Genomic DNA, 27,432 nt, shown 5'->3' with positions numbered 1-27,432 from the left:
AATACTGCAAATTTTACTGATAATTATTTATTTCAAGTTATTCTAGCCAAGCTTTGTAAAGGTAAGATATTTTTTTCAAATTAATACGTTTTTTACGGTCTAGCATCATAAAAGTAAATGTTAGCCAAGATATTTTCTGATCCATAATGCGATTCTATAATCATAATTTTTTATTTGCAGGAGCTGTTTTTCACTTTTTAAAGTATTAATAAAAACACAAAACTACTTTTAAGTTCGTCAATAAATACTTTTATAAATGAAAAACAGCTCCTGCAAGGTAAAAAATTATGATTATAGAATTTTTTCATCTTGAATCATGTTTCTGCTTGTGTTACAAGGGTAAGAATTATAATGATGCAAGTATGTTTATTCTGAGGCTTGTTTATTACTGACCATGTTGATAATGCTAAAACTGCGAATTTTTATTGAGGTATCAAAGACATATAGTCTGGATTACATAAAAATATATGCATAAGCATGCATAAAAATTACCTAAAGAAAGAAAAAATTCACTAAGTAACTTAATGTTGTTCAAGATTAACAGTTTCTAAAAGATAGACTACTAAAAACATTAATAGAATAAAATTCGATTAATTAGCTTGAGAGCGCGCCATCATGGAAATTTTCTGAGCTTTTTGCACTATATCTGGGCATCTATGACGGCGGACGAGTCTGCAATCTTGAAAAAATCCTTCATTTCGTGGAAACCCATGAGAACCATCAGTATACGTTATTAAACCTAGAGTCAAATGACAAAGTTACTATTTGTATAAGAAAGTATATTTATGAATAAAATATTGCATTCCTATTTCTGTTACACATTTCTAACAACTAATTTTAGCACACCATAGAGTTAATATTTGCAGACTGTGAGTATAAAACTATTTTCTACAACAACTTTTTTTTGCATAGAACACATAACTTACAAAGGCTTTTTTATATTCCATTCCATGTAAGAGATCTTTACTAAACATTATTAATATTTCAATAATTGATAATATCATTATTTCGTTTACTATTAAATTATTAGTAATAAAACAATTTTTTAGCTTAAATATCAAGCTAAAACTAACACTACTTTTTCAGTTTTGAAAAAGCTGTGGCTACAAGCTAGCCATTTTGCCTTTGGATACAAGTATGTTTTCAGAATTGTTAAATTGGTAAGGAAACTTACGTAGTTCTTAAGTTTTTCAGGATCCCTTCTGATCGTTTTTTCTGATAAAAGGAGTGAATAGACCTCCATGGGATATAGAATAAGAGAACAAGCATATTTTTATAATATTGATAAAAACCTCAGCCTGAAGGTGATACGCATGAGCTCAAAATAATAATAAAAAATATGATCTTATACACCAAAAATAACGTGTCATACTTTTTACTACTGTTGGAAGATGTGCTTAAGACATACTTAAAGATTTTTTTTTACATTGAGCAGTAAAAGAAAATGATTTTGCATAAAAATCTAACTTTAGATATTTTATATATTTGGAAGCGTAAAATAGGCTCATAATTAATGAAAAATGTTAATAACAGTTTTAAAAAGAAGAAATTACTATAGTTTTCATTTTTGAGTATAAAATACGTCATTTTTAGAAGAATTACTACTCTTATAACAAACATTAACTTCAAAGTATTTACAACATTGGTGTAACGTATCTTTGGGCCTAAGCTTGTGCTTAAAAGCCCAGGATCTGCAAAGTCATAAGTAGAGTTGGAGGCACTATGTTCACAAGGGGTTTGCAGTTTGGTGACCTCTAATAAATTTGCATGAATAGTCATTATCCTCACTGCTCCAAGTAAGCGTACACTTTTCACTTTTACGTAGTAGGATAGGACTTAAAACGTCACATTCTTGATGTTATCTGTGCCATGCTGAGCAGCGATAAACTATCTAGGGTTTTTAAAGGAAGGATTCATGGTTACATTTATACCAACGTGGTCTTAGATGCTGCTGTTGTCATATTAAGCAGTGATAGCAGCTCTCTAAGTATAACATAGGATAAATATTTATTTTTGCTCACCTGATTTATATCTTTATATTACCAGAGCGATGGTACGTAAAAAAAAAAAAATCAGAAAATAAGGAAAAATAAAGTGTAATTCACTTACTTTTATTTACAATTCTAGAAAAGAAACCGTGAAACCAGCAAGTTTGCACACATGTTAACGGTTGGGTATCAAAGGGCATACTCTATAGCCTAGAGAAATTACACCGTAAAACTACTGTGCTGGTCGTGACCATGATGTGGCAGGATTGGAATATGTTTATAAGGTCTACTATTTGAGACACAACTGCCTTTTTTGGGAGCTTCAAGTTCCCATTATCATAAGTTGCAGACCTTGACCATACACTGGCTTAAAACGACGTAGAAAAGTTTGTCAAGAAAAAATCTGGAGGAAGAGACAATAATGATTCAATTGGCTAGAGCTACTCTAGTTGAGCCTATCAAAAATTGACACTTCCCACATTTGGTTTTCTCTCCGACGTACATCAAGAGAAGAGAAAGTGATTAATTTATTTATGTTTTTTCGTATTATTCACACCATCCTTTTGATAAAACTAAGCGTCCTGTGCATCGTGTCAGTATAGAGAAAAAATGAAGGTTCATTGACTTTAATGAATAACATTGTACAGAACAGTAGACCTCATTAACAGACTCCATTTCTGGTCATATCATGGTCACGACCAGTACAATAGTTTTACGGTGTAATTTCTCTAGGCTATAGAGTATATCCTTTGATACCCAACCGTTAACATGTGTGCAAACTTTCTGGTTTGATGGTTTCATATCATTGATAAAGCGATCATCAGGGGCGATTTTTGGTAATAGTGGCAGGGGGGAGGGGGGGCACGGAATCCTCATGTTCAATAAAATGCTTGTCAAGCTTAATCAATGAGACTGAAAGCTGACAAGGATGGTCGTTTCTTCCATTGATGCCCAAAGATCTGACAGTTCTCCAGGTTTCAGCAGAGGATGTACACTCGAGGAACTTGCTACGATGGTAATTTTGAGGGGCACCTTAATGAAAATCTTGACTTTGTTACGTAACAGTTCATACGTTGTGTAATACTCCTCAGTTCTGTGGCATGAGTCCTCGAATCTTAGAAGTAAGCCAAGGAGCAGGTTTTTTACTTTTTATTTTAATTGCACGAAAGGATGCATGGCTATTGAACACATAAGTCAAAGTTTGTGTGAGGATATTTGTATCAGACTTAGATGCACTGACTTCTATGGAGTTCTAGCTGGCATCTTTTTTTTATCAGAAACAGAAGCAACTCATTGCTTATAAATCAAGATTGTAGACTTTATTTGTAATTTAGTTTATGAATTTTTCGTGGAGTTCGATCAGTAAGAGTTTACTAAGGATATCAGCCATTTGTTTTTTAGTATTCAGCCATCTAACATTAACCACACCACAAGCCATACGTTCCTTAACATAGTGCTTGTTGATATCTATCATATGCCTTAATTTTTTCATGCCACTTGTCTTTGAATTTAATTTCGCTACTTTATTGTCACAGAACAAATTAACTAGACCAAAGGTTTTGCTTTGTATGATTTCGAGAAAATAATTAACTGCTGTTAATTCTCTACATGCATCACTTGAAGCTATATATATAGCCTGAAATATTAACAAAGACACGTAGGTCTGTCTGTGAGTTCTTTAGACTACATATCTCCAAAGAGTTTAATTACACAGCCACTTGTTGTCAGAGAGCCTTTACAGTCACCAAAACTAGCATCAGACAAGATTTCTATGTTACACTGCAGTTTAAAATATTTGGGACAGACAGACTAAGTTCCTGCCAGATATCAGAATAATCGTTTAATTATATTCCAATCTTCATCAGTTGGACTTATTTGATGTCGACTCAGGAAGTTAACTGCATACCTGCTGTCAGGATTTCCGGTGTTGGCAACGTACAATAAACTGCCTTCAGCCTCATGGTAAGGAACATTTTCTGTTGATTTTGACTCTTTCAAGTCATTCTGTCATTCTTAATCCAAATTTTACCAGGATTTTATCTATATGATAAGTCTGAATTAATGTTAGAACTTGCTTCTCTTCTTCTGTTCTGACGTCGATATCAAGAAAAGATCCTACTTCACTAAGATCAGGTCATTTCAAATTCATGCTGTAGACATTCTTTAACAAACTTTTATCAACGAGGATTATTACTTGCAAGAATCATATCATAGGCATATAAAATTAAAACGAAAATTTTATCTTTCTCGTGATAAGTAAACAAGGATAAGGTTGTGATTCTAGGACATGTGATCTCACACCTATTTTGAGATGCTGCTTTTAAGAACCTTTCAAAAAGTTTTTTAGAAATAACTTTTCGATCATATAAAGCTTTTTGCACCTTGAAGATTTTGTTTTTACGTTCTTGGACGGTACAATCCAAACCTTCTAGTAGATCTATATAAATTTCGTCATCAAAAGTATCACTTAAAAAAGCTGTTTTTTTGTTAAGCTGATAAATTTATAAATTGAATTTATTGTCCAGAGCTAGAATTGCTTGTATCAGAGTCTCGAGTAAAGCCGTGACGGAGGGCCACTAGTTATTTATGTGTATAAAAATCATATGTTCGTACATAAATATTGTATATGTATTCAAATATTTTGTTATTCCTAAGATCTTCTATGGTACACATCAAGAATTAAAAAAAAAATTTTCTGAAGGAATTAAACAAAATAAAATGAGGTATAACGAAAAATTTTCTTTTAACGAAGACAACTAAATCTATTGTGGGGTACAACCACATAGATGTGGTACCTCGTATACGCAGGGCCGCCTAATCAAGAGAGAAATTTCAGGTCGCATGGAAGGAGGAATTGTGTGGTTGGAGAAATGTGCCATGAAAGGGCATTGCAAGGGGGAGATGTATATTGAAAACCTAAAAGGTTTTAGTTTTTCCTTTGATAATCGTGGTGAGACGATCGTCGGTCAAGAAAATCATGCTCAATCTGTTGCCACGTAGCGCAATTTCAAATCCAGGAAGCAGAGTCAGAGCGGCATCTTTTTTTTTCTCTCCCTCTTCAGGTTTTCCATTTGGTCGTAAGTAATACAAAGTCGTCGCATTTTGGACTTGAGATTTTGGCTCGTAGACTGCTTGAAAAAATAGTTCCTTGTCACCGAGGTAGTTAAATCCTTGTGGTGGTCTCAATGACGTGACTTCACCTAAATGATGATGTCTCGCTTTGTTTTTTGTTTGAATACTTTAATATCTTTATTCGCCCCTCACGAATTTTGTGGTCGCCGTACTTCTAAGCACATACGTTATGATTTCTGTTAATACGGCAGCGTTTGCCACCCAGCTCTTTCTCGATTTGAATGCATCAGGGGAGCCATTTTCTTTGTACTCGAAAATTTGCATATCAAGCGTTGCTCAGTTAAGCGAGTAGTCATTATTTTAAGCGATTGTGCATAAAACGTGACATATCTTGATTTTATTTTATTTTATTATTTGTTGAGTATCTAATGAGAAAGATTGTGGTATAGAAAGAATTGTTAAGGAAAAAAGGATCCATTCCTTATTTTTTTTTGCGTACTTGCCTTATGTTGTATTTGAGTAAGAGTCCATGCGAATTCTCAAGATCTTGATAGATCTAAGTTTTCTAATTGACTTATCCTATCAATAATTTTCAATATCAGTTTTAATCTTTTGTTATTTCAGTTTAATGTTATTAACAAACCGTTCATCTCGAATACTAAATAGTGTCATAAAATGAGTAATTAAATCATTCTTCTTTGTTATTTTTGAAGTGTCTGTATATGCGAAATGGATATTGAATTTTCTTTACTTAGTAGTATTTTATGAGATAATAACACAATAGTTTTCGCCTAGTCATAAATGATATTAAGTTATTTATATGTTCAAATTCACGCATAATATAAATTATAATTATACAATGAGTTCGCTTAAAATAGGAAAGGCGAACAATATTTTTGTTGTTTCAGTTATTAAAAGTAAGATGGATCTTCTTTAATCACTTTTGTTACGTTTAATGACTGCTGTATTATTTTTCAATTTATCTGAAGAATACAGACACCTTATCTTATCTTTATTTTCATCATTTGAGGACGTACACCTCCCCCTAAATTTCCACGCAACCTTGCACTATAAAAAAATAGTAGTGAGACCTTTTTAAAATGTATTTAGATTCTGCACATGCAGATAAAACATCATATAAAAATAAATAAGAAGAAAGAAGACAAAATAAATATTATGACATGAAAAAAATTATTCAATCATAAAAAAAATTAGTAAATGAAAATTACAATGTAGATGATGCTGATATGACAGTAGCTAAAGTGCTAATATCTCGTTTCAACATGCAATTAATTCTATTCCTATAGTTCATGAGAAAAATATTTCGCTCAAGGATTAAATTCAAGATATGAAAGAATCTGCTACCCTAGCAAATGCCTTTGATTTTAAGCATTGAGATTAAAGAGTTGAATGAAAGCATTTATAATCTCAGGTATTTGATATCAAGGACTATCTTGCACTGATTTTCATCATTATAATCATCAAGATGGGTATAATAATCGACCATTTCATCATCATAAAATAAAACAAATGAAAAGTCCATGAATAGATAACTCTAATTACAATCATAATTCTAATAGACAGTTTGATTATAATCCAAATTTTTGAGAAAGTTTAAGAAACAATGAAAAAAGTTAATATTATGAAAATCAACAAAACAGTAATAATAATGAGCAATATAATTTTAATCAGTATAACAATAAGAATTCTAATAGTTATCATGCCCAATGAAATTGAAATTTTAATTTAAAAATAACCAGTCCTTACTAGGCAGGACAAGTAATTGTAATAGATGCCCACAAAATAACTATAGTGATTATAATTAATAAAATTTCAGTCGTAAGAATCAAAGACAAAATTTTAAAAATTATCCACAGATAAGAGATCATTATTCACCACGTCATTCAAACTTGCAGGTGCCTTACCCCCAACGTTGCTTGGAGGTAAGCCACCAGGTTTTTAATCAGAACCAAAGCTGAGTACTACAGCTCAAGTGATAAATATTCCAATGAAATTGAAACTGTTTCCATCGGTACATGTCAATGTCTTGGAGTAGATGGTGAGCCAAAAGTATAAAGTTACGCACCCGCGAAAAAAATAATAAGTACATAACTTTGGTATTTGATAATGAAGCCGTGACAAACTTAGTAAAAATAAATCTACTAGATCGGCAACTTCTAGTAGAGTTAAATAATATAGTTACTTTGATGGGCATAATACTCCACTCTGCTGTAGGAGGATTACTCGGGTGAAAATTTGAAAGACCGACAGGACACATTATCATACTATCACAATGCTATTGTGTTAGATGATGGTACAATAAATCCTATTCTTTTTTAAAGGCACCTGAGAAAATAATTTTATTATATAATATTATAAAAAACAAGCTCAAGAAAACCAAATTTTACCCGCTGTATTTGATTTAAATGAAGCGTTTGACAATTGTAAAAATAAATAAAGAAATTCTTATAAGGAATCTATAGCATAGCCACCAGAAAAGTTAGATGTACCAAGATACAAAAAATTTATACCGGTGGAGCTACAGTTCTAAGATAAGTATAATAGATTAGACGGTTATTTTTCGGATATCAAAAGTAATAAAAACAATCAGTGTAAATATAGTAGCTTACTTGACAATAAGTCTCAATGTGAATTTTAAGATAACATATCCTACAGGGATTACAACATAAAACGATACGATTCTAACTTAGAGCAGAAAAAAAAGAAGAAGTCAGTTAAATGTAGTATCAAAGCCCACACACATTAAATTACACAAATTAGCTTGAAAATCACCCAATGAACTGAAGATTACACAGCCCCACAAAAAAAGTTGCAGTACTTTTTAATAGACACTCATCTTCCTATGGATGTTGAGCCACTGATTCTAAATTTAAAGTCAAAACAGCACCATCTTGGATCAGTTATTGAGATAAGTTCAAAAAACCTAATTTTTGAGTATGTGATAGAAATACGTGGTTTTATTTGGATTTTGCACTGCTGGAATAAAAAATAAAGTCACATTTTCAGAAATACTGATAACTTAGCAACATAACTTTTAAAGAAAAGTATCAACTCTTGTTTGTAATTGTTTGAGCACTGTACACTTTTAGATTTTGTGGCGTGAAACCTGGAATGTTCAGACCAAAAAAATGTAAAGTAAAGTTAATTAAGCTTATGTTTTTTTACGTATTCAGAGTCACTGAGTTTGAAACTTAAGAAAAAAATTTTGTTTGTTATGACTAGCTTTTGACATAACCTCAAAAAAATTCATTATTGAATGTGTGATGAATAAGCATGTATTATGAGAATTGCCAGCTACTTAATTGAAAATCTACCTCAGTAAAGTTATATTGGTGAAAATTTAGAGAAAACTGTCAAAAAATTTCTTGACAGTGATTTGTAAAGCAGCATCGTCATTTCGTACATGTATTCCAAATTTCGCAACCTTATTTTTAAGTCAGATCAATATAACAACAAATGAATTCCTGTAGATTCTATAAAATATTTACACTCTTCTCTTAGTATTTTTGTTAAAAACCCTTCTTGTTAATACATTTTACTGAATAAAATTTTCTATTTCCCTTTATAACAGAAGCATGACTTTAAGTTTTGAGCTACGAGTTTCGCACGATTAGCAGGAGCAAGAAATGTCGGCTTTTCAGTGTATTCGATTTACTCGGAAACTTAATCCACGTAACTACTACTGTAGTTGGTAGTAGGGATAATGACAACTGCCCCGAAAGGGGATGTGTAGAATGATTTATCCACCAACCCAGTCAGTAACGAAGCCAGCGAAGTCACGCTGTCCTGCAGGGGGCATTAGGGTGTAAGAATGGAGCTGTAGTGTGTCCTAAGTTGACATTGTCCTCATCAAAGCTAGAAAGCCCTTATATTTAGCCTTGGGGAGGTGTGAGGGTTATCACCCCCAGGATGGTGGACTCGCCTGTGATCGGGCCAGTATCCTTGATGTGCGGAAATTATAACTACCATGGCTTTAAAAATAAAACACATTAAAAAAAAAAAAAAAAAACACACTTGTGCAAGCGATCTAGATCAATTTTGTTTCATTTGTACAAAATATGAAACACCGAAGTATTGGAAAGAAAGAAACGAAATAATTTGGAACATGTATACGAAACACTTTGAAGTCAAATTTGAAGAGCGCAATGAAATCTGGATTCCACATATCATTTGCGCCACTTTTTATGTAATGTTGTATAAATGTGAGGAGAAAGGTAACAATGATAAATTGAAATTCAATGTACCAGCAATTTGGAAAGAACCCCGAGATGAAAAAGATTGTTATTTCTGCATGAACAACGCAAAAAAACAAGGAATTTTTAGCAAAAAACTGAATTCGTATATAAAAGTGTCTTTGGTAGTTCTATCACATATGAAAAAAAATTTCAGATTTTAGTAAACACCTGGCCCCTCTTGTTCAGAAAAAAAGGTCCAAGCGATAGTAAACATTCCAGTACTAAATAGAAAGAAACTGATGATAAATACACTTCATATAACGAAAAAACAAAACGTTCGGGAACGTGGACTCAAGATAAATTAAACGATTTGATTCGAGACTTGGGATTACCTCACGATGGTGCTGAATACCTTGCTGTGAAATTGAAAAAAAGTCAGTTTAGCAAAAGAAACGAGGTCTAGTTTTTATCGGAACAGAGAAGAATGTTTTTCGAAAATACTTACATCTTGATCAAGAACTGTCTCTAGTCTATTGCACGGATGTAATTGAACTGATGGATGAGTTTAAGCCAGGAATTTACAAAGCGCATTAATGAAGGTTGTTCATAGATTCTTCTAAACGTAGCCTGAAAGCGGTCCTATTGCACAAGACGAACGTTTATGCATCAGTCCCAATAACTCATTCAACAAAACTTAAAGAAGATCACAAAAATATAAAAACTATCCTGGAAAAAATAAAGTACGAACAACATCAATGGTAAATTTGCGGAGATTTCAAAGTTCTCACAATGCTTCTGAGGCAGCAATCAGGAAATACGTAGTTCCCATGTTTTTTGTGCTTATAAGGTAGCCGAGATCGTGTAAATCATTATAAGAAAAAAATTTGGCCAAAAAGATTGTTACGGGAACCAGGATCTGAAAACGTCATCAATGACCCATTAAAAAAGCCATCAAAAGTTTTCTTTCCACCTTTTCATATCGAGCTAGGTTTAATGAAACAATTCGCAAAAGCATTAGATAAAGAGGGACAATATTTAAAGTATATAGCGTATCAGTTTCCTCAAGTGTCTGGTGCAAAATTGATGAAAGGTATATTTAATGGTCCTAAAATTTGGCAGCTATTGAATGACAGTATTTTTGTGACTAAAATGACAACTCGTGAGGAAAAAGCATAGCTTGACTTTCAAAATGTTGTTGAACAGTTACTGGGTAATGTGAAAGGTCCGAAATGAAAAAAAAATGTATCGAGAATGGTTGACAGTTTAAAAAAGCTGAATTGTTTGATAAGTTTGAAGTTACATTTCCTTGATTCTTACGTAGAATATTTTCCTGAAAATCTTGGAGACTATAGTGAAGAACTGGGTGAAAGATTCCACCAAGATATCAAAGTGATGGAGCAACGATATCAAGGACGATGGGACGAAAATATGATGGCAGATTACTGTTGGGCATTAAAAAGAGATGTACCTAAGATAAAAAGTGGAAAACGAAGAAATCCACTACTAAGGTCTTTTGAATACAAGAAAGCACGTTATGATAAGAAAAAGTAATTGCTTTATTGAATAGCTGTGAGGTATTAACTCTGATTTAAACTAAGTATTGGATTTATTGTGGCATTTAAAAATTGCTTATCTTTGATTTGATTTGAAATCTTGTACCAAATTTCTCACTCAATGTCTAACCTGGCACTTTTCTCAGTCCCGTACTTTTAAAAACATTTTAAAATTATGCTGTAATATCAGGAACTCAAGCACTTGAACACAAGATTTTTTAAGGTAATGTCTACTAATAATGGTAAAAAATGATATAATTTCTAAGATATTTAAATTTAGTGACTCTAAATACATGAAAAAACCTATGTCCAATTAGGTATACTTTTTTTTGGGTGTAAGAATTTCAGGTTCCACGCCTCAAAATCTATGAGTGTACGGTGCTCAAACAATGACAAACAAAAGTTGATATTTCCCTTTAAAGGTTATGCTTCTAAGTTATCAGTATTTCTGATATTGTAACTTTATTTTTTAATTCGGCAGTGCAAAATCCAAATAAAAACTAGATATTTTCATCACATACTCAAAAATTAGGTTTTTTGAGGTTATCTCAAAAACTGATACTGAAAGGTGCTGTTTTGACTTTAAATTCGAAATTAGCGGCTCAAAATTCATAGGAGGACATGTGTCTTTTAAAAAGTACCGCAATTTTTTTTGTGAGGCTGTCTTATTTACCATGAATAGATAGAGGAAATAAAAAATATATATATCTAGGTAAAGAAACTGTGCAAAACAAGAACAACTAATGTAGAAAGTGAAAATCAAAGTAATGCACCTGACTTTATGCTACTATCTAACTTCTACCCTTTTTAACCAATAAACTGGTACAAAATACAACATGTAAAAGTGCACGTAAGTTTTAGCAATAGTAGCTACAATACTAATGATTTTTAAAGTAGCTGGAAGTTAATACACAACGTGATCACTACAAGACATTGTCTCATGTATAAAAGATAATCATCAAGTACATTTTATTAATAAGGACTGCCAGCTAGCCACGTCTGTCGCAAGGCTTTTGAGAGTGATAAGTGCTCTAGAACTTAACTATTTAAATTGAAAAAAAAGTTAAATTAGTCTTAATACTAGTGATCCCCGTTCAAAGTATACAATATATTATTAATAGTTATTATTGAAACCTCTACTGATCTATGTACAACAGAAAATCTTTGAAAAGCTTTTAAATCTCTTAAGAAGTTAGTAATGACACGAAACTAAAAACGTTTCGTATTTCATGAAGAAAAGACTTCACAGATAAATTAAAATCCGGACAATAAACTGAGACTGCATTCACAACATTTGACAAGTCACTTATGCGAATTACTGTCTCTTACGGTTAGGTTAATTTTCCTAAAATTCAAGAATGTAATAAAATAATAACAATGCTACATAACAGCTCTATTGGAGGACATAAGGGAATTTACCAAACTTATTAAAAAATAAGAAAACGATTTTATAAGCTTCAAATGAGAAATGATGATTTCGAGCATATTCGTAAATTCAGAAAATGTCAAGAGAAAAAAATTGAACGAATAAGAATAAGAGAACCCCTGGTACTTACTGCCACACATTAAGAAGCCTTGGATAAAACTTTCATTGACACCATTTGTAAATTGAGAATGACACTGAATGAAAGTTGCCACTTGCTAATATAGTGTAATTTGACTTAGTACATTGTATTAGTCCCTATTTTAGATTTAGAATGAAGTTCATCAATGCCCTCGTTCAAAATCTATTATTAGTTTAAGGTGCACCTAGATCAATTCTATCAGATGAAATGTTTATACAGCAACAATTTTACGCCCTATTACCTAGTAATTCGAAGAGTAGTTAGACTACCTTTGAAAATACATAAAGATGAAAGATTACGAACTTACCCATCATATTTTAAAGATCTTATTCATTGACTTCAAGCAACGTAAATTGCCTTAGAAAACCAATAACTGAAAACAAAAATGCGAGCAAAAAGAAAATTTGATACAAAAATAAAGCTTTTGAATGTTAAGCAAGGAAGTTGCATGTGTTTGAAAAAGAAAGTGCGTACTTATATTTTTTATCACTGCTAAAATAAAATCCTAAAAGTAAAAACAATTTTAGAAGAAAATTATGTATAACTCAAGATAAACGATGGTCAAAGCATGCAAAAACACGTAAATTAATTTGAAGTAGTTCCTTAATAATGTCCGTTTAGTAATAATATTCTACATTTTTTCTAGAAAAGAAACAGTTATGTTAATGATAATAGAGCCTAAAGATTGTACAGATTTAAACTGTGCCAATCATAAAATTATAATCTCAAACCACTAAAATTGAACCCCGGAATATAATACGAACAGCTCAGTATTACAAAAATTTTAAGATCTGACTGAAAGATAGTTATCTGGCTGGCCATTAGTGAATTAATATTAAAACACATGCCCCCTCAAAGAATAAATTAAACCCGTCGACCTTGTATGGTGAAATTTGGTTATCCTGATTCTGCCATTCTACGGGAAAAGACTGTTAAGTGCAGTCTGAGTAAATCAAAGGCCATAGCAAAAAACTTAAATTATAAAAAAATCATGGTTTTAATATTTTTTAATCAAAAAATATTTATTATAAGGTGATTGTGAAGTGATATTATGAGGTAATTAAGTAATGATCAATTTGTTTTTATGAAAAAAAAATTCAATTTTACAATAAAAACCCCAAATACTGCTCTTATAGTTCTTATTTTGCAAACCTTACAAGCAAAAAGATCGTAATGGGCATTGATCAGTCTTTTGGCTTGTGTAAGTACTTATATCAAGACATAAACTGCTGTTCCAGAGAAAAAGATCATAAAGTGCAGTCCGTGGTAGAAAAAAAAATTATAAAGACCATTCAATTATTCAAAAACTAACAAAAAGACGTACTTTTCCGATCGGAAATGTACGCTTGGCTATCAAGCTCGCAAGATTCAGCTAAGGTAGGCTGCCACGGTCGGACCAACATTAAATTTTTGGAATATGAAACGCGGTGTGAGGTTGGCGCCAGCTAAGGAGCCAAGTTATGTATGTTTTGTCTCACTTTCTCTTATACGTATATACATACATATACTCAAGGCACTTTATATCTGTCGGAATAATATGTCTACACACGTACAATGATGTCCTGTTACCTATAATATAACAAAGACTTACTGTCACTTTACAGGTATCATTTTTCATTGTTCTGACAAATATAGTGACTTAAGTGTACAATCATGATCTTACGAAATAGACGTGTGCATGTATTGGAGCAGTTTGAGTTTGGAGTAGCGTATTTTATAAAACGATATAACCTAATTATGGAAAGTTGTTAAACTTGTAAAAATGGTTTTGTCTGTTTGTAGAACTGTCTTTCTACGTTCCAAGGAGTGGGACGGAAGAAAAGCGGCTAAAGATAGTAACGAACATTTTACTGTACCTGAAATAATTAATTATTTAATAAACTTACAATATTTAATACAATTAAATATTATAATCTGCCCACTATTTAAGTCAAAAAAAGAAAAATTACTTGAGTTTAGCAGTACCATAATTGCGTACTTTTTCACGTATTTACATTTCCTGCACTAATTTCTCTACGTTGGCTTCCAACCTAGATCCGATATAGCCTCGAGTTTCATCGATACATAAGCTCATATTTCCGATCGGGTTACTGAGCCATTCTTTCTAATTAAAACGTCTTTTATTGATTCTTGATTTATTAAGTCGAGGAAGCAAGAGAATGAAAGATTTACAATCACGATAAATATTATTTTTATTCGTTTGATGTGACCGGACTTGTTTAAAGTATGGTCTTAAACGTTTTATTTAAGTGTCATTCATGGGTCTCTCAAGATTCAGCTCGTGAGCTTTATTTGTTTTTTTCAATTTAATAATAATCTTTATTTAAATAATGTGAATAATTTTAATTATAATGTTTCTCTATTAAAGCAATTTATTATAAATTTGTTCTTTTAAATACAATTTACTCAGGTCACTTTAACAAGGTTCGACGTTCATTATATTACTGATAAATAACTTACATCTATCACGAATTGTTGTTACTACTGCTTCGGAGTTCTCTAATGCTTCGTGCGGTAACCTTCAGTATTTCCTTAAACTATACAAATGAGTTCGTGGCCAGTAGGATGTTTCGATTTCTACTTTCTCTGCTATCGCCGAAACCACTTTTTGCATGCCTCCTTTGCTGTACCTCGCTTCTTAGCGTAGTCCGATACTATTGATGTTCTCAATATGCACTCGAGTTGCTTCAGCCAACACGTTATGCCTTACGTGTATAAGGTACTCACGAGTCAAGAGAGTCAAGAGTTAACTAAAACCTTAGAAGACAGGTGACAGACGCAAAAAAAATGATTTTTCATCTTGATGGTGAGTTTTTATAGCGTCAGAGCGAGTAAAAGAGGCCTTTGGTTGAATTAGGTCAACCAATGGCGATGTTCTCGCAGATTGCATTGACAGCGAAACAGTAGGCTTGCACGATGATGTTACATGTTATGATTTCATATATTAGGAAATAACAATACATCAATACCAATTGCATTTTTCTGACAAGTGCGATTGAGTTTTTTGGGTCAGTGATGATGAAAGCTTGCATCAGCAATATAAGAACGTCAAATACAAGTTCAAGTGTGACAATAAGCTCATAAATTTCGAAATTAATCCTTCTGGGGATTTTACAATCAATTTTGAATATAGAGAAATAGTATGTTCATGACAAATTTTAAAACCAGTGTTATTAGAAGTGGACAATCAATGCAAAAGTAAATTATTCATTCATACATAGAATACGATTAATTCATTCATACATATAATACGATTTCAATACATACGTGCATTCGTAAAAAGAGGCTGGCTGTTCCATATGTCAGCTTATTATTGAACATTCACCTTAAGGCTATTACACACACGCATACAAATGACGTGTGAGCTCCTCTCGTCACATGAGCTTGCTTTATATCCACATGACGTCTTGACGAATACTTAGATTCTAGTTATAATATAATTTCGTATTAAGTCGGGATGTAACACCCCCCTTCTTAGATTGTTACTGCCCTTGGCAACTACTGATCGATAATTAATTTACGCGATTTGATGAGAGGAATTATAACAATATTGTTGTCGATGTAAATTCCCCCTTTAAGTTAATTTTATTTTTTTGTAATTCTTAAATTCAACTAATTCTTTTACACTCTTGCTTTTATCCTAAAGCAGTGTTGGTAGTAAGTTGTTAAATAAACATACGTTCGTTAGGTATTAATTATGCTGTTTGTTTTCCCTAATATTTTTGTTTTGTTAGTTTAATGATTGAAGTATTATATTGATGGTGTAGGTAGAATGTTTTTCAATGACATGCAGTGAATATAGTGGTGATAACATTTGCTAATACTGTAGGATTGCGGTTTAGCTCTACCAAAGAGAAGGTAAAGGAAGAGAAGAGGAGCAGTGTAATTAAGCTACCTTTTGCTGGTTTAATTTAGACTTGCTTGGCTTGAGATGAAAGCTTATTTAAAGTAGTTCATGAAATCAAATATAATATTCGTATATTGTAACTATTAAATACATTAGTAAAATATTTTATTATTATAAATTTGTATATGTATACATTTTTTTTTTGGAGATATTTTTATACCGTTTTATTAGTCAGATCTTTAATAAATTGATAGTGACCTTATATTGGCAAGTAATCATATGCTGTTCTGTTGGAAATTGGAGGTGTTGGATTTTTTTTACAATTTTTCGTACTCTTTTTAGAGTATTATGTTGCGTTATACAAATTTAAGGCTCATTTGATCCACTCGATGAAGCTCTGTGTACAAATTGTGGTAAATTAGTGGATTTTTTAAAATATAAGATGCGTCTTAATGAAATTGAAGCAATGACTATTGTAACAATTAAATTTACTATTAGGCTTCCAAAAGTTATTGCTGTATTTCGATAGTTTACTTGTCTTTTTATTGCTATATCTGCTAAGGTTTCCTCCATTCTAGTTAACGCTGTTGCCTCGTTTGATTCTGCCCATTTATTCATATCGATTATTTCTTTCTCTTGCAGATCAAGAATGAAGTTATTAGTGCCAATTTTGATTATTTTAATATTAGTGAGATTTAATAAATTTGCTAAACTGTAGAGAAGCTCTGATCTATAGTAGTAAGTCTCTGTTAATTCTTGTGTTGTGACTCCATACAGGGTATAGCTGGGAGCATGAGCAATACAGTTACTGTTGATCGTTAGTATTTCCGAACCTTGTATTTAAATTTCAGTTGGTTGTGTAATTAAAGGATTATTTCAACACAATACTTGTATTGTGGTAGTATTTTGTGCAGAATATTACCATTGTTTAGTGGTTTTTAGTCTTATCCAACAAATTTCAGTTGACTTATATAATGCTACTTGACAAGTTCTTGATGCTTCTGTGGATAAGTTTATAAGTAAAGGGAATTCGCGAGGACTATTTATATTATCTCCATGAATAGGCATATCTGGTCGGTAATATAAAATATTCTTATCTTTAATGCAATTATTTAAAATTTTTTTGGTGGTAAGGAGAAAATTTTGAAGCTTATTGCTAACGATCAGGTTACTATGTCGGGGCTCAATGCTGACATATCCTTTTAAATCTGAGTGTAAATTCATAGTAACTGAAATCAAGTGCATGGCATTATAACTGAATTGTTCTTTAACTTTTAACGGGAAACTAAGTTTAACTGCTAATCTACTTTTTATTATTACTGCGTTTGTTGTGGACAGTGCGTACAGTTGTTGAAGTGTTACAGTTAAATCGTCCCATGGTAGCGTATGTTTTTTTTTGTATGGATTAATTTCATTACAAATATTTGATAGTTGTTTGTTTCGTATCATTAGCAAATGTAGGTGTCCTTCTGACGTGATTTCCACTGCACTGATAAGCGTTTTGTAAGAACTTAGTATGAAAAATAGGAATTTCATGAAAGAGTAAGTCCGTTCTAATACTTCTATTTTATACTTAATTTTTCTATCTAATCAGTCTGCTTCTTCCATTAAACTTTCAAAATTTTTTATAACTTTCTCATTATGTCTTCCATTTTTCTCTTATTCTATATAAATTTTTTGAAGATTTGAGCGTACAATCTGAGTTTATTTTGCTTCTAAATATGATACTGTTTGTTTAGAGTTGTAAAGATTATTTATATCCGTATTCAATACATCTTGATCATCCACATCCATAGTTTTAAACAATTTTTTCGAAATCCACCCCACAAATTCAGTGGCGCTTGTTCAATTATCATGTGGCTAGGGATAACTTTCACTATACTGTTGGAGTTTCTTTCTTTACTATGTATTTGTATTTCAGGTGCAGAAAATAGTTTTAAATCTTCCTATGTTGATTTTGTTAAATGAATTATATTATTTAACGTGTCACTGGGTATCAGATTTTTGCATTCTTGATTTTCAAGCACTCTAGTATACTATTCAAATACAAAATCTAGCTGTTTATGGTATACTTCAGTTTGGTCTTGAATGCTACGGAAATCTAACGTAATAGAAACGTGCCATCCGGTACGAATTAGTCTGACTTTGTTAGTGTATTCATAATATAAACCTGGATTATTATTATTGTCGTGAGGTTTTACAGGTATATCTTCCTTTCTTTTCATTATAGGAGGCCTCAGTGTTAACAGAAGCAGAAAGGCAATGTTTTTACTCAACATATTGATCGGATCAATCTGCAACAATGAAATGATTAAATTTTTTTTATTTTTCTTACTTTTTTTTTACATAGGTAGCAACGTTTTACTTTGTTGATATGTTTGTTAATTGTTTTTCCATTTCCTGATTCTAATATGACATCATGATTACTGTGTATTTCTTTAATTTTTAAAATTTCATTATAAAATTGAATTAACTTTCTTTTTTAGTGTTCTTTGAGCACATAGACAGTCATTTCAACTTCCAAGTTCTGTGGCTTTAACTTATTATCATAACGTGTTTTTGTATTTTATTTTGATATTTGAAGTCTGTCACGAGCTATTTCTTGTATTATACGTACCCAGCGGGCAAGGTCCCTACCATATGAACTGTATGTTTCTAGTTTGAATTCGTCTGAAATTGGATTTAGAGAACGTGACTGTCTACCAAAGACAAGTTCAAAACGTTTAAAGCCTGTTGCTGAATGAACAGAAGCATTATACTCATGCATTACAAAAGAAACCATTTTATCACAATCATTTTTGTCTTGAACGTTGGTTCTCAAGAAATCGTTTAACATGCCGTGGCTTCTCTCTAAAGAACCATTTGATTGTGGGTGATATGCACTAGAGAGACCTAAACAAAATTCATAAGTTTTTAATACTTCTGTCAATACTTAATAAATAAAACTTTTTGATCTATCACTGAAAATAATTCTAGGAATGTCGAAAGTTTAAATAAAATATCTTGATAACACATCGACAATAGTTATTGCTTGTATATAAGGAACAGGAACTGCAATAAAAAATTTTGTACGTAAGCATTGCATTGTTACAATGTGCTTATTTCCAGATGTTCTTTGTGAAAAAGGGCCTACTGTATCTATTGCGATAGGTTATCTGGTTTTTGTGTGGACTAATTTTTGTTCCTGGTAAATTTTACATTTTTGGATGTATTTGGCAATGTCGTTTCGCATTTCTTTCCAATAATATTTTTTTCTTATTTGTCTATAAGTTTTTACTATTTCTCTGTGGCTTCCTAATAAGCTAGTGTCACATTTAAATAATTTTTCCTTTCTATCTTCTAGGGTTGGATAAGAACGTGCGCCAAAACAAATTTTTATTGTAAGGGGAAAGTGACGTAATTTTTTGTAAAAAATTGATAGCATTTCTTCTCTAGGGAGATTATTGATGAGTTTGCCTTTCCTAGAAATACAAGCGGTGCTAACTTCCTCTACTTATATTGCATATGCAAGATTTTTAAAGCAGGTATGTAAAATGCTAGGTTTAATTTCATCAGTAAAGTTCTTATCTGATAGTAGTTTTTTGTTTACTGATTTTAAATCTACAGTCTCAGAAATGAAATGGATGTAATTATTTTTGGTATAAGTTAAATTTTCACGAATTTTTAAAAATGTTAATTTATTTGTTTTATAAGTTATATTAGATGGATTTCCAACGGGACTTCTTGTTACTTTTTTGCTACGAGCCAAGTTACAATTTTGCTGTATGGGTTCAAACACTCCTGTATGGCTTGCTTGCAGAAAGATATTTTGATTGCAAGTTTTCTTGGTACCGTAATCAGTTTTATTTTCTATGTTTTCCGATTGAGAAGAGTTGTCGTCTCTTTCTTCATTACTATTTTGTTCTATCGGTGATAAACTTCTTCTGTACAGTTCATCATTAGAGTTTTGTAATTTATTTTTGGTACGACTATTTCTGTGGTATTCGATTGGAGATTTTGCTCTTATGAGATTTTTGTTCGCAACAAATGTGTTTATCGATTTATTCGTTTACTATTGTAGGAGAGATTGAACTTTGAGGTGACGATGAAAGTGAATTTATTTGTTCTTGATTTAAGTAACTGCCGTCATGACGTTCTTCAGTAGGGGATGTAGGTAAAGATTGTATTCCTCAAAGAATGTTGGTACTTGGTATTTCATTTTTCTTATCGTAACCATCCCACCATAATGAGTTTTGATTCTATTCTTTAAAAAATCTTTCTTTGTCACAATCTTTATTACTGTAAGTATTATTTTTTGAATCTGAAAACTGCTTTTTATTTTTATCTTTATAATTTACCTGATCTTGTACAGAGCGTCGAAAAGTAGATTGAAATTTTGGTTTTATTGTAGTTAAATTGAAAGTTTCTTTATCAGAACAAGTAGAGTCTTCATCTTGTTAAAATGTTACAGACTTTGGATTAACGTCATTGGCTCGGAATGTACTGGGTTTAATTGGAATATTAGTTTGTCTTGTTGAAAAACCTACATTTTTTAAAATTATTTCTTCAATTTCACTGATTTCCGAATTTTCGTCACTTGATTTTTTCGTTATATTCTGAGGGGTCTCTTCTGCAAGTGAATATATTAAGCTTGGCATAAATGATCGTTTTTTTAATGGTATTGGCACGTCTGATGTGGGTTACTAAACTGTGAAGTCGACGTGGTTTCGGGTTCAGATGACGAGTCTTGTATTTGGGCTCTTAGTGTTTCTTTTCTTCGTCTTACTTTTAATCTTTCCGCTATTGTAGGTGCATTTAATTCACCTTGTCCGCCGTTCTATACCCCAAGGTACTTTTAATAGTGTATCTCTGGGTTTATTTTTTCTTACTTTAGGTTCTGATTGTATGCTTTCAATGGTATCGGGATGAGATTGATGTATTTTTGACATATTTTGGCGAGCTATCGAAGTTTTAGTTTGTTCAGGTTTTTTAGGTAGCAAACAAACTTTTAATGATATTTCTTCATCCGAAAAATTATCCTTATCACTTATGTCTTTATTCTATTCTATTGGATTTCTCGATAAAGCGTCCGCGTTTGTTTTTAGTCTACCTGGTTTGTACTTATAAATATAGCTATAACCTCGAAGTCTTGCTCTCCATCTATTTAGTTTACTTAAAGGATCTTTGATAGACTCAATCCAAGATAGTGGTTCATGATCTTTATAAACTGTAAATTTTCTGCCGTATAAGTAATGTCGAAAATATTGGACTGCTAGAACTACTGCTAAGCACTTTTTTTATGTTGTAGAATAATTTCTTTCAGCTTTATTTAGAGTTTTAGACATATACGCAATTCGGCGGTCTTTTACTGTTTCTTCTTGGCCTAATACTGTCCCAATAGTCATATTAGATGCGTCTGTTGTTAATATGAATGGCTTATTTAAACTGACGCAAGCTAACACAGGTGCTTTGCATAATATTCTTTTTAACTCTTCAAAGCTTGTTTGCTGAGTATCTGTCCACTTAACTTTCTTTCCTTTCCTTAGCAAGGACGTTAAAGGCTCCACAATTTCTGAAAAATTTCTGACAAAATGACGGTAATAGTTTGCTAATTATAAAAATTATCTAACATTCATTTGATATTTTGATTTTGGAAATTTTTCAGCAGCTTCTAATTTTTTTGAATCTGGTTTTACTCCGTAGCTTCTTATATCGTATGCTAAATAAGTGACTGCGGGCATTAATAATTCACATTGGTAAAGTTGTGATTTTAATTTTGATATCAAAAGTTTTCCAAATAAATGAGTAATTTTTGTCACATGATCTTTTAAAGTTTTCAAACATACAATTCTGTCATCAAGCAATATAAATAACTCAATGCCTTGTAGTCCTGATAAAACTATGTCCATTAGTCGTTGAAATGTTGCAGGTGCATTGCATAGTCCAAATGGCATTCCTACATATTCATAATAACCGTTAGGTGTGCTAAAAGTAGTTTTATGTCTATCTGCAGGGTCAACTTCTATTTGATAGTAAAACTTTATTTTGTTATGTGATCGATTTTTTGTTCGAGGGATAATGAAACAATAGGCTTAACAATTTAAGGAAATTACACAATTCTTAAAAATTATAATTAAATTACTACGTATATATAGGTAGAACTACGAATGACAATAACAATAGCATGTATAAGATCGAAACTTTTGTTAAACTCTTGATAATAATTGAATAAGTAAATATAGTCGCATGAGACGTCTAGGCAAATAATTAAATTAATAGATAATTAACTGAATATTAAATCTCATGTCGTAAAGTATATATACCTTTAAGAAACTTAATTAACTTATTTTTTAATTATTTGAACAAATCTAAGTTTATTAATTGATCGCTTATTTCGCGTTTGATATCTTTTAATCAACAATTATACCGAAAATTATATGTGCAACTAAAGACAGATAAACCAACGTAATATCTCTCCCAAACTCACTTAATTAATCAACGTCTCATAAACGAAACGATTAGACATTTCCATCTTAATCATGACCTCAGTAACCCTTATTTATCGCAAAACATTATTAAATTAACAGCAAGATTTTTACATAGATCTAGTCAATATCTATGTAATTAATCACTAATGTGAACAGTAAAAGCGAATTACAAAGAAAAACATTTAAGCGAATAAAAATCAAGCAACTTATAGTTGTATTTAAATAATAAATCAAAATAGACGATCGTAGTTACCGAACACCACTGGAGAGCGAGAGAGACAGACGTCCACGGAGACAGGATACTGCTTCACCGCACACGTAGCGAGACACACAATTTCAAATTTCTTTTCCTTAAGTTTTAAATTTTTTATACATTTTTATATATATACAACAGACGAAAACCCTTCGTTTGAGTCTCGCGAGTTCCAAGTCGCCTTCGGGGGCAATCAATTAAGCCGCCCAAGGACATTATACCTGGATCTATACAGTTGTGATTAACTGCCGCCTGACGTTTTCTTTTTGGGTTTTACCTCTGTTCTCCTCTATACGTATCGAAAGACTACTACTTTGTCGCGACTTTTCGATTCTCCTCATTATTTCTCCCTTCCCATTTTATTACCCCCAACGGTGTGAAAACTGCGCGGCTTCGTTGCGTTGAAAATTAAACACGAAACTGCCCATACGACGTCTTTGTTCTTTCATTCTCTCCCTCTCGCTACCCATAAAAGCAAAGTTATATATATATATATATATATATATATATATCCATCAGACCGTTGCAATAGAATCTACTGGCTAGATCAAAACCGAAGAAATAATTTGAGCCTTCAATTTGCTCTAACATTTCGGTAATGTTTGGTAGTGGATAAGCATCAGGGATGGTTTTGTCGTTTAGTTTACGGTAATCTATTACTAATCTGTATCTTTTTGTTCCATCAGGTCCTCATTTCTTGGGTACTATCCAGAGAGGACTACTGTAAGGGCTGCTTGATTTTATGATTGTACCGTCTGCTAATAATTTTTCTATTTGAGTTTTAATTTCTTAGTGTAACGATAAGGGGTAGTGGTATTGTTCGATATATACAGGACGGTCGTCTGTCATAGGTATTTTATGTGTTATAATAGAAGTACGAGCAGCTGGGTTACCTGGAATGTAAAATAAGTGAGCGTAATTTTCTACAATTTTTCTTATTTCTGATAGACTAACTTTTAAGCGATGAGGTCTTTTTATCTTATCCATTATAAATTCAATGCGATCTTTTACATCGTTCAAATCGTTTTCTTCGAAGTCAGTGTTGGAAAAGTCTTCAGATTCCATGACATCAAAAGGCTCAAGTTCTTATGCGGGTATTTATATTTTTGTTGACTTATCTCTTGTGTTTATAGATATTGTATAACCGTGACCTTCTTTGCAATCTACAACCGCCTTGCCTATCTACACTCCGGGAATGGTAGTAATTCTACGAAGGTAAGTATGGCCGGTGATCTTGTTTCTGGTAGGTAATTAATAGCTGCTCTCGTTCTGGCTAGTGAATTATAACTTCTGTTTTTATTTACTTTAAATCCTTGGGAATAATAATAAATAGTATCGCATGTGGGTGTAGGTATTTTATCTTCATCGTGAAATGGAACAATAACTTTTTCAAAAGTTGATTCAAAATTTTTTTTGGTTTTTAATCTTAAGGGTTTTTCTTGTTCTTTAATGAATTTAATAGAGTTATAATTTAATAGAGTGTTCATTCACTGTGAAGCTATTCCTTTCAATTCAATTGTATTATCACAATTAATTTCTGTGCCGTTCTTTAATGCGTTATAACTGATGACATTTACTTTTGCGCCTGAATCTGATATAACAATTTCCGAATCTTTCCGAAATATTTCGCAACGTAGCTTAACTGCTGACAAATGTCCTATTGATCTTACCCAGAAGGTTCTGTAGATTTCAGTGCCATTATTGATTTTGGACGCATAATCGGATTGGAACTCGCAGTCGCGTCTAACCGGCGAGTCTCCTAGTCCTTTTTTAGAGGGTTAGGGCGAGAGTCTCGGTATCGTTTTTGATTATGAATTTGACATTGTTTTTGGTTATAGTATTGCAATAGAGTTTGTTTATGGTAAGTTTAGCCTTGAGTATGAGGATAGGAATAATACATTTGTGGGTAGTAAGGTGGGTAAAAGAGTGGTGGTTAAAAATATGGAAATTCTTGGAAATTTGGATGGTAATAATAGTGATGAGGCCTCCTTTGCTGTACCTCGCTCCTTAGCGTAGTCCGATACTATTGATGTTCTCGATACGCACTCGAGTTGCATCAGCCAACACGTTGTGCCGTACGTGTATAAGGTACTCACGAGTCGTGAGAGTCAAGAGTTGACTCAAACCTCAGAGGACAGGTGACAGACGTAAAGAGAGCGGTTTTTCCTCTTAATGGTAAGTTTTTATAGCGTCAGAGCGAGTAAAACAGGCCTTTGGTTGAATTAGGTCAACCAATGAGCGATGTTCTTGCAGATTGCGTTGACAGCAAAACAGTAGGCTTGCACGATGATGTTACATGTTATGATTTCATATATTAGGAAATAACAATACAACAGTACCAATCGAATTTTTCTCACAAGTGCAATTGAGATTTTTTGGGTCAGTGATGATGAAAGCTCGCATCAGCAATATAAGAACGCCAAAAACAAGTTCAAGTATGACAGTAAGCTTACAAATTTGGAAATTAATCTTTCAGAAGATTTTACAATTAATTTTGAATATAATAAACTAATGTGTTAGTTACTAATTTTAAAATCAGTGTTATTAGAAGTGGTCAATCACTGCGCAAGTAAATTATTAATTAATACATACAATACGATTTATTTATTCATACATATAATACGACTTTAATTTATACTTGCATTCTCACAAAGAGGTTGGCTGTACCGTATGTCAGCATATTATTGAACATTCACCTTAAGGCTATTACACACACGCATACAAAGGACGTATGAGCTCCTCTCGTCATATGAGCTTGCTTTATATCCACAATACGTCTTGATGGACAGATAGCTTTTAGTTACAACATAATACGTATGAACTCGAGATGTTACAGTTAATCGGTTAATTAATTGGAAACATCAAAAAAGTTATTATTAGTTATGGAATCATCATTCATCGTTTTTTCCAAAAAAATTTGTTTATTAATGCGGAAAACTTCTTTTTATTAAAATATAGAAATTAAAAATAGAATGCAATATAGCATGTCGAGTTCTGTTGTAAAATTCTGTTTTAAATTAAAAAAGTTTTGTTTGTCACATACCTTAAAATGTGTTTAATTCATGGCATGAAGTTCTGGTCAAAAGCAAGCAACCTCTTCGTTCAATCAATCTCTTACCTAGGCATCCTTGGCAGCATAACTTTCTGTCAATCTGAAGAAAAATAATTAATACGATGAAGAACAACATAAAGTATTATGTTTTTTCACACTTAGCTCGTGCCATTATATAGCGAGGATTGCGATCTTCCCATTTTAAACGAATTTCCCATTCTGAATTTAATTTTCCTTTTGTATGATCTGAATTGGATTATCAAAATGACTCCATAGAACTGCCCAATACCATTCATATAAAATTTTTTTGTCATGATATTCCTTTTTGAAATTAGCATGAATTTTCTTTCTTACACTTTTGCTTGGAAAATATCTCTGATTTGAAGCATATGCCAGCCGGTTGTATGATACGCAAGAATTATATTTTTCGATATAATTTTTAATTTTCTCTGAGACACCTCCACTTTTCGGTAAAACTTTTTTCCTTATTTTTCTGGTAGTGATTTTAATGTTATTAAATTTACAGTCCTTATTGCATAATGCAGAGCAGTATCATTTCTTAGTTTATAGCCTAAAGTTGCCGTAAAAATTGTTTTGCAGACTTTGCTTACACCTTTTTTCCCTCGCAAATAATATGTATAATATTTTCTTTGCTTGGCCGTTTCAATTTTTTTACGTTTTTTTTTTTTTTTTTTTTTTTTTGGTGCATTTTCACTAACGCTAGCAATATATCTTGCTAGCAGGTCATCTTTTAAACGGAAACGGTGCTTGCTGCCCCGATGCAGTGGCGAGCGAAGATCTGAATCAGCGTCTACTTATGAAATAATTTGTGCAATCGCCCGAGTATTTGTTGCAGAAAACATTGGCAACACACCAACATTAAGACTTAAAATTTCACAACTAAATAAAAGTGAAGACGCTTTCATCATCGATACAGGAGCTGTCGTCAATGCTATAACATTACTACCAAATATTATTATAAATACTGATACAAAAATTGCTCTTATTGGATTAACTTTTTAAAAAATCTTAAAATTAGGAACGGTAATATTAAACATATTTAATAAAATTCACGTTTTTCACGTCTTATCACAAGAACCACCCCTCGGTGAAATAGGACTATTAGGAAATTTATTTTAAGCTGAAGGAAGGGTCAGGCTTCGTTATAACATAAGAGTCTTGATACTAAAAAGAAGACCTATAAGTTCCATTCCATTTATAGAGAGAATTACAACAGTAAGCGATGGAGAACGTGGGTTGCTTGATACAACGAGTAAATTATAAATAAAGAAAATAATTCTCACGAAATTATAGATAATATTAGAATAAATAAAGAAAACTTGGAATCTCTGCCAACTTCCCAACATTTTAAACTTACAGGAGTAACCTTTGGTCGAAATCGTGAAAAAAAAATACCAGCCAGAATGAAAGTTTGAATA

At 32.1% G+C, this 27,432-nt stretch overlaps 1 protein-coding gene across 2 annotated transcripts in view; it reads right to left on the bottom strand.

The window, feature by feature from the left end:
• Positions 1 to 365: 365 nt before the first annotated feature.
• The window catches only part of rtp (MORN repeat-containing protein retinophilin), a 192,534-nt gene continuing 165,467 nt past the window's right edge, over positions 366 to 27,432 (bottom strand). For both annotated transcript variants that reach the window (XM_089597876.1, XM_023392407.2), the window contains one exon: positions 366 to 739. In XM_089597876.1, coding sequence (XP_089454002.1) covers positions 591 to 739 — 149 coding nt within the window. In that variant the 3' untranslated portion in view covers positions 366 to 590. The remainder of the gene's footprint in view (positions 740 to 27,432) is intronic.

Source organism: Copidosoma floridanum, unplaced genomic scaffold (genome assembly GCF_036245765.1).
Source record: "Copidosoma floridanum isolate Cflo_tuat_1 unplaced genomic scaffold, Cflo_Japanese_pri ptg000004l, whole genome shotgun sequence".
NCBI classification, from domain to species: Eukaryota; Metazoa; Arthropoda; class Insecta; order Hymenoptera; family Encyrtidae; genus Copidosoma; species Copidosoma floridanum.
This window is presented reverse-complemented; position numbering and strand designations above follow the sequence as displayed.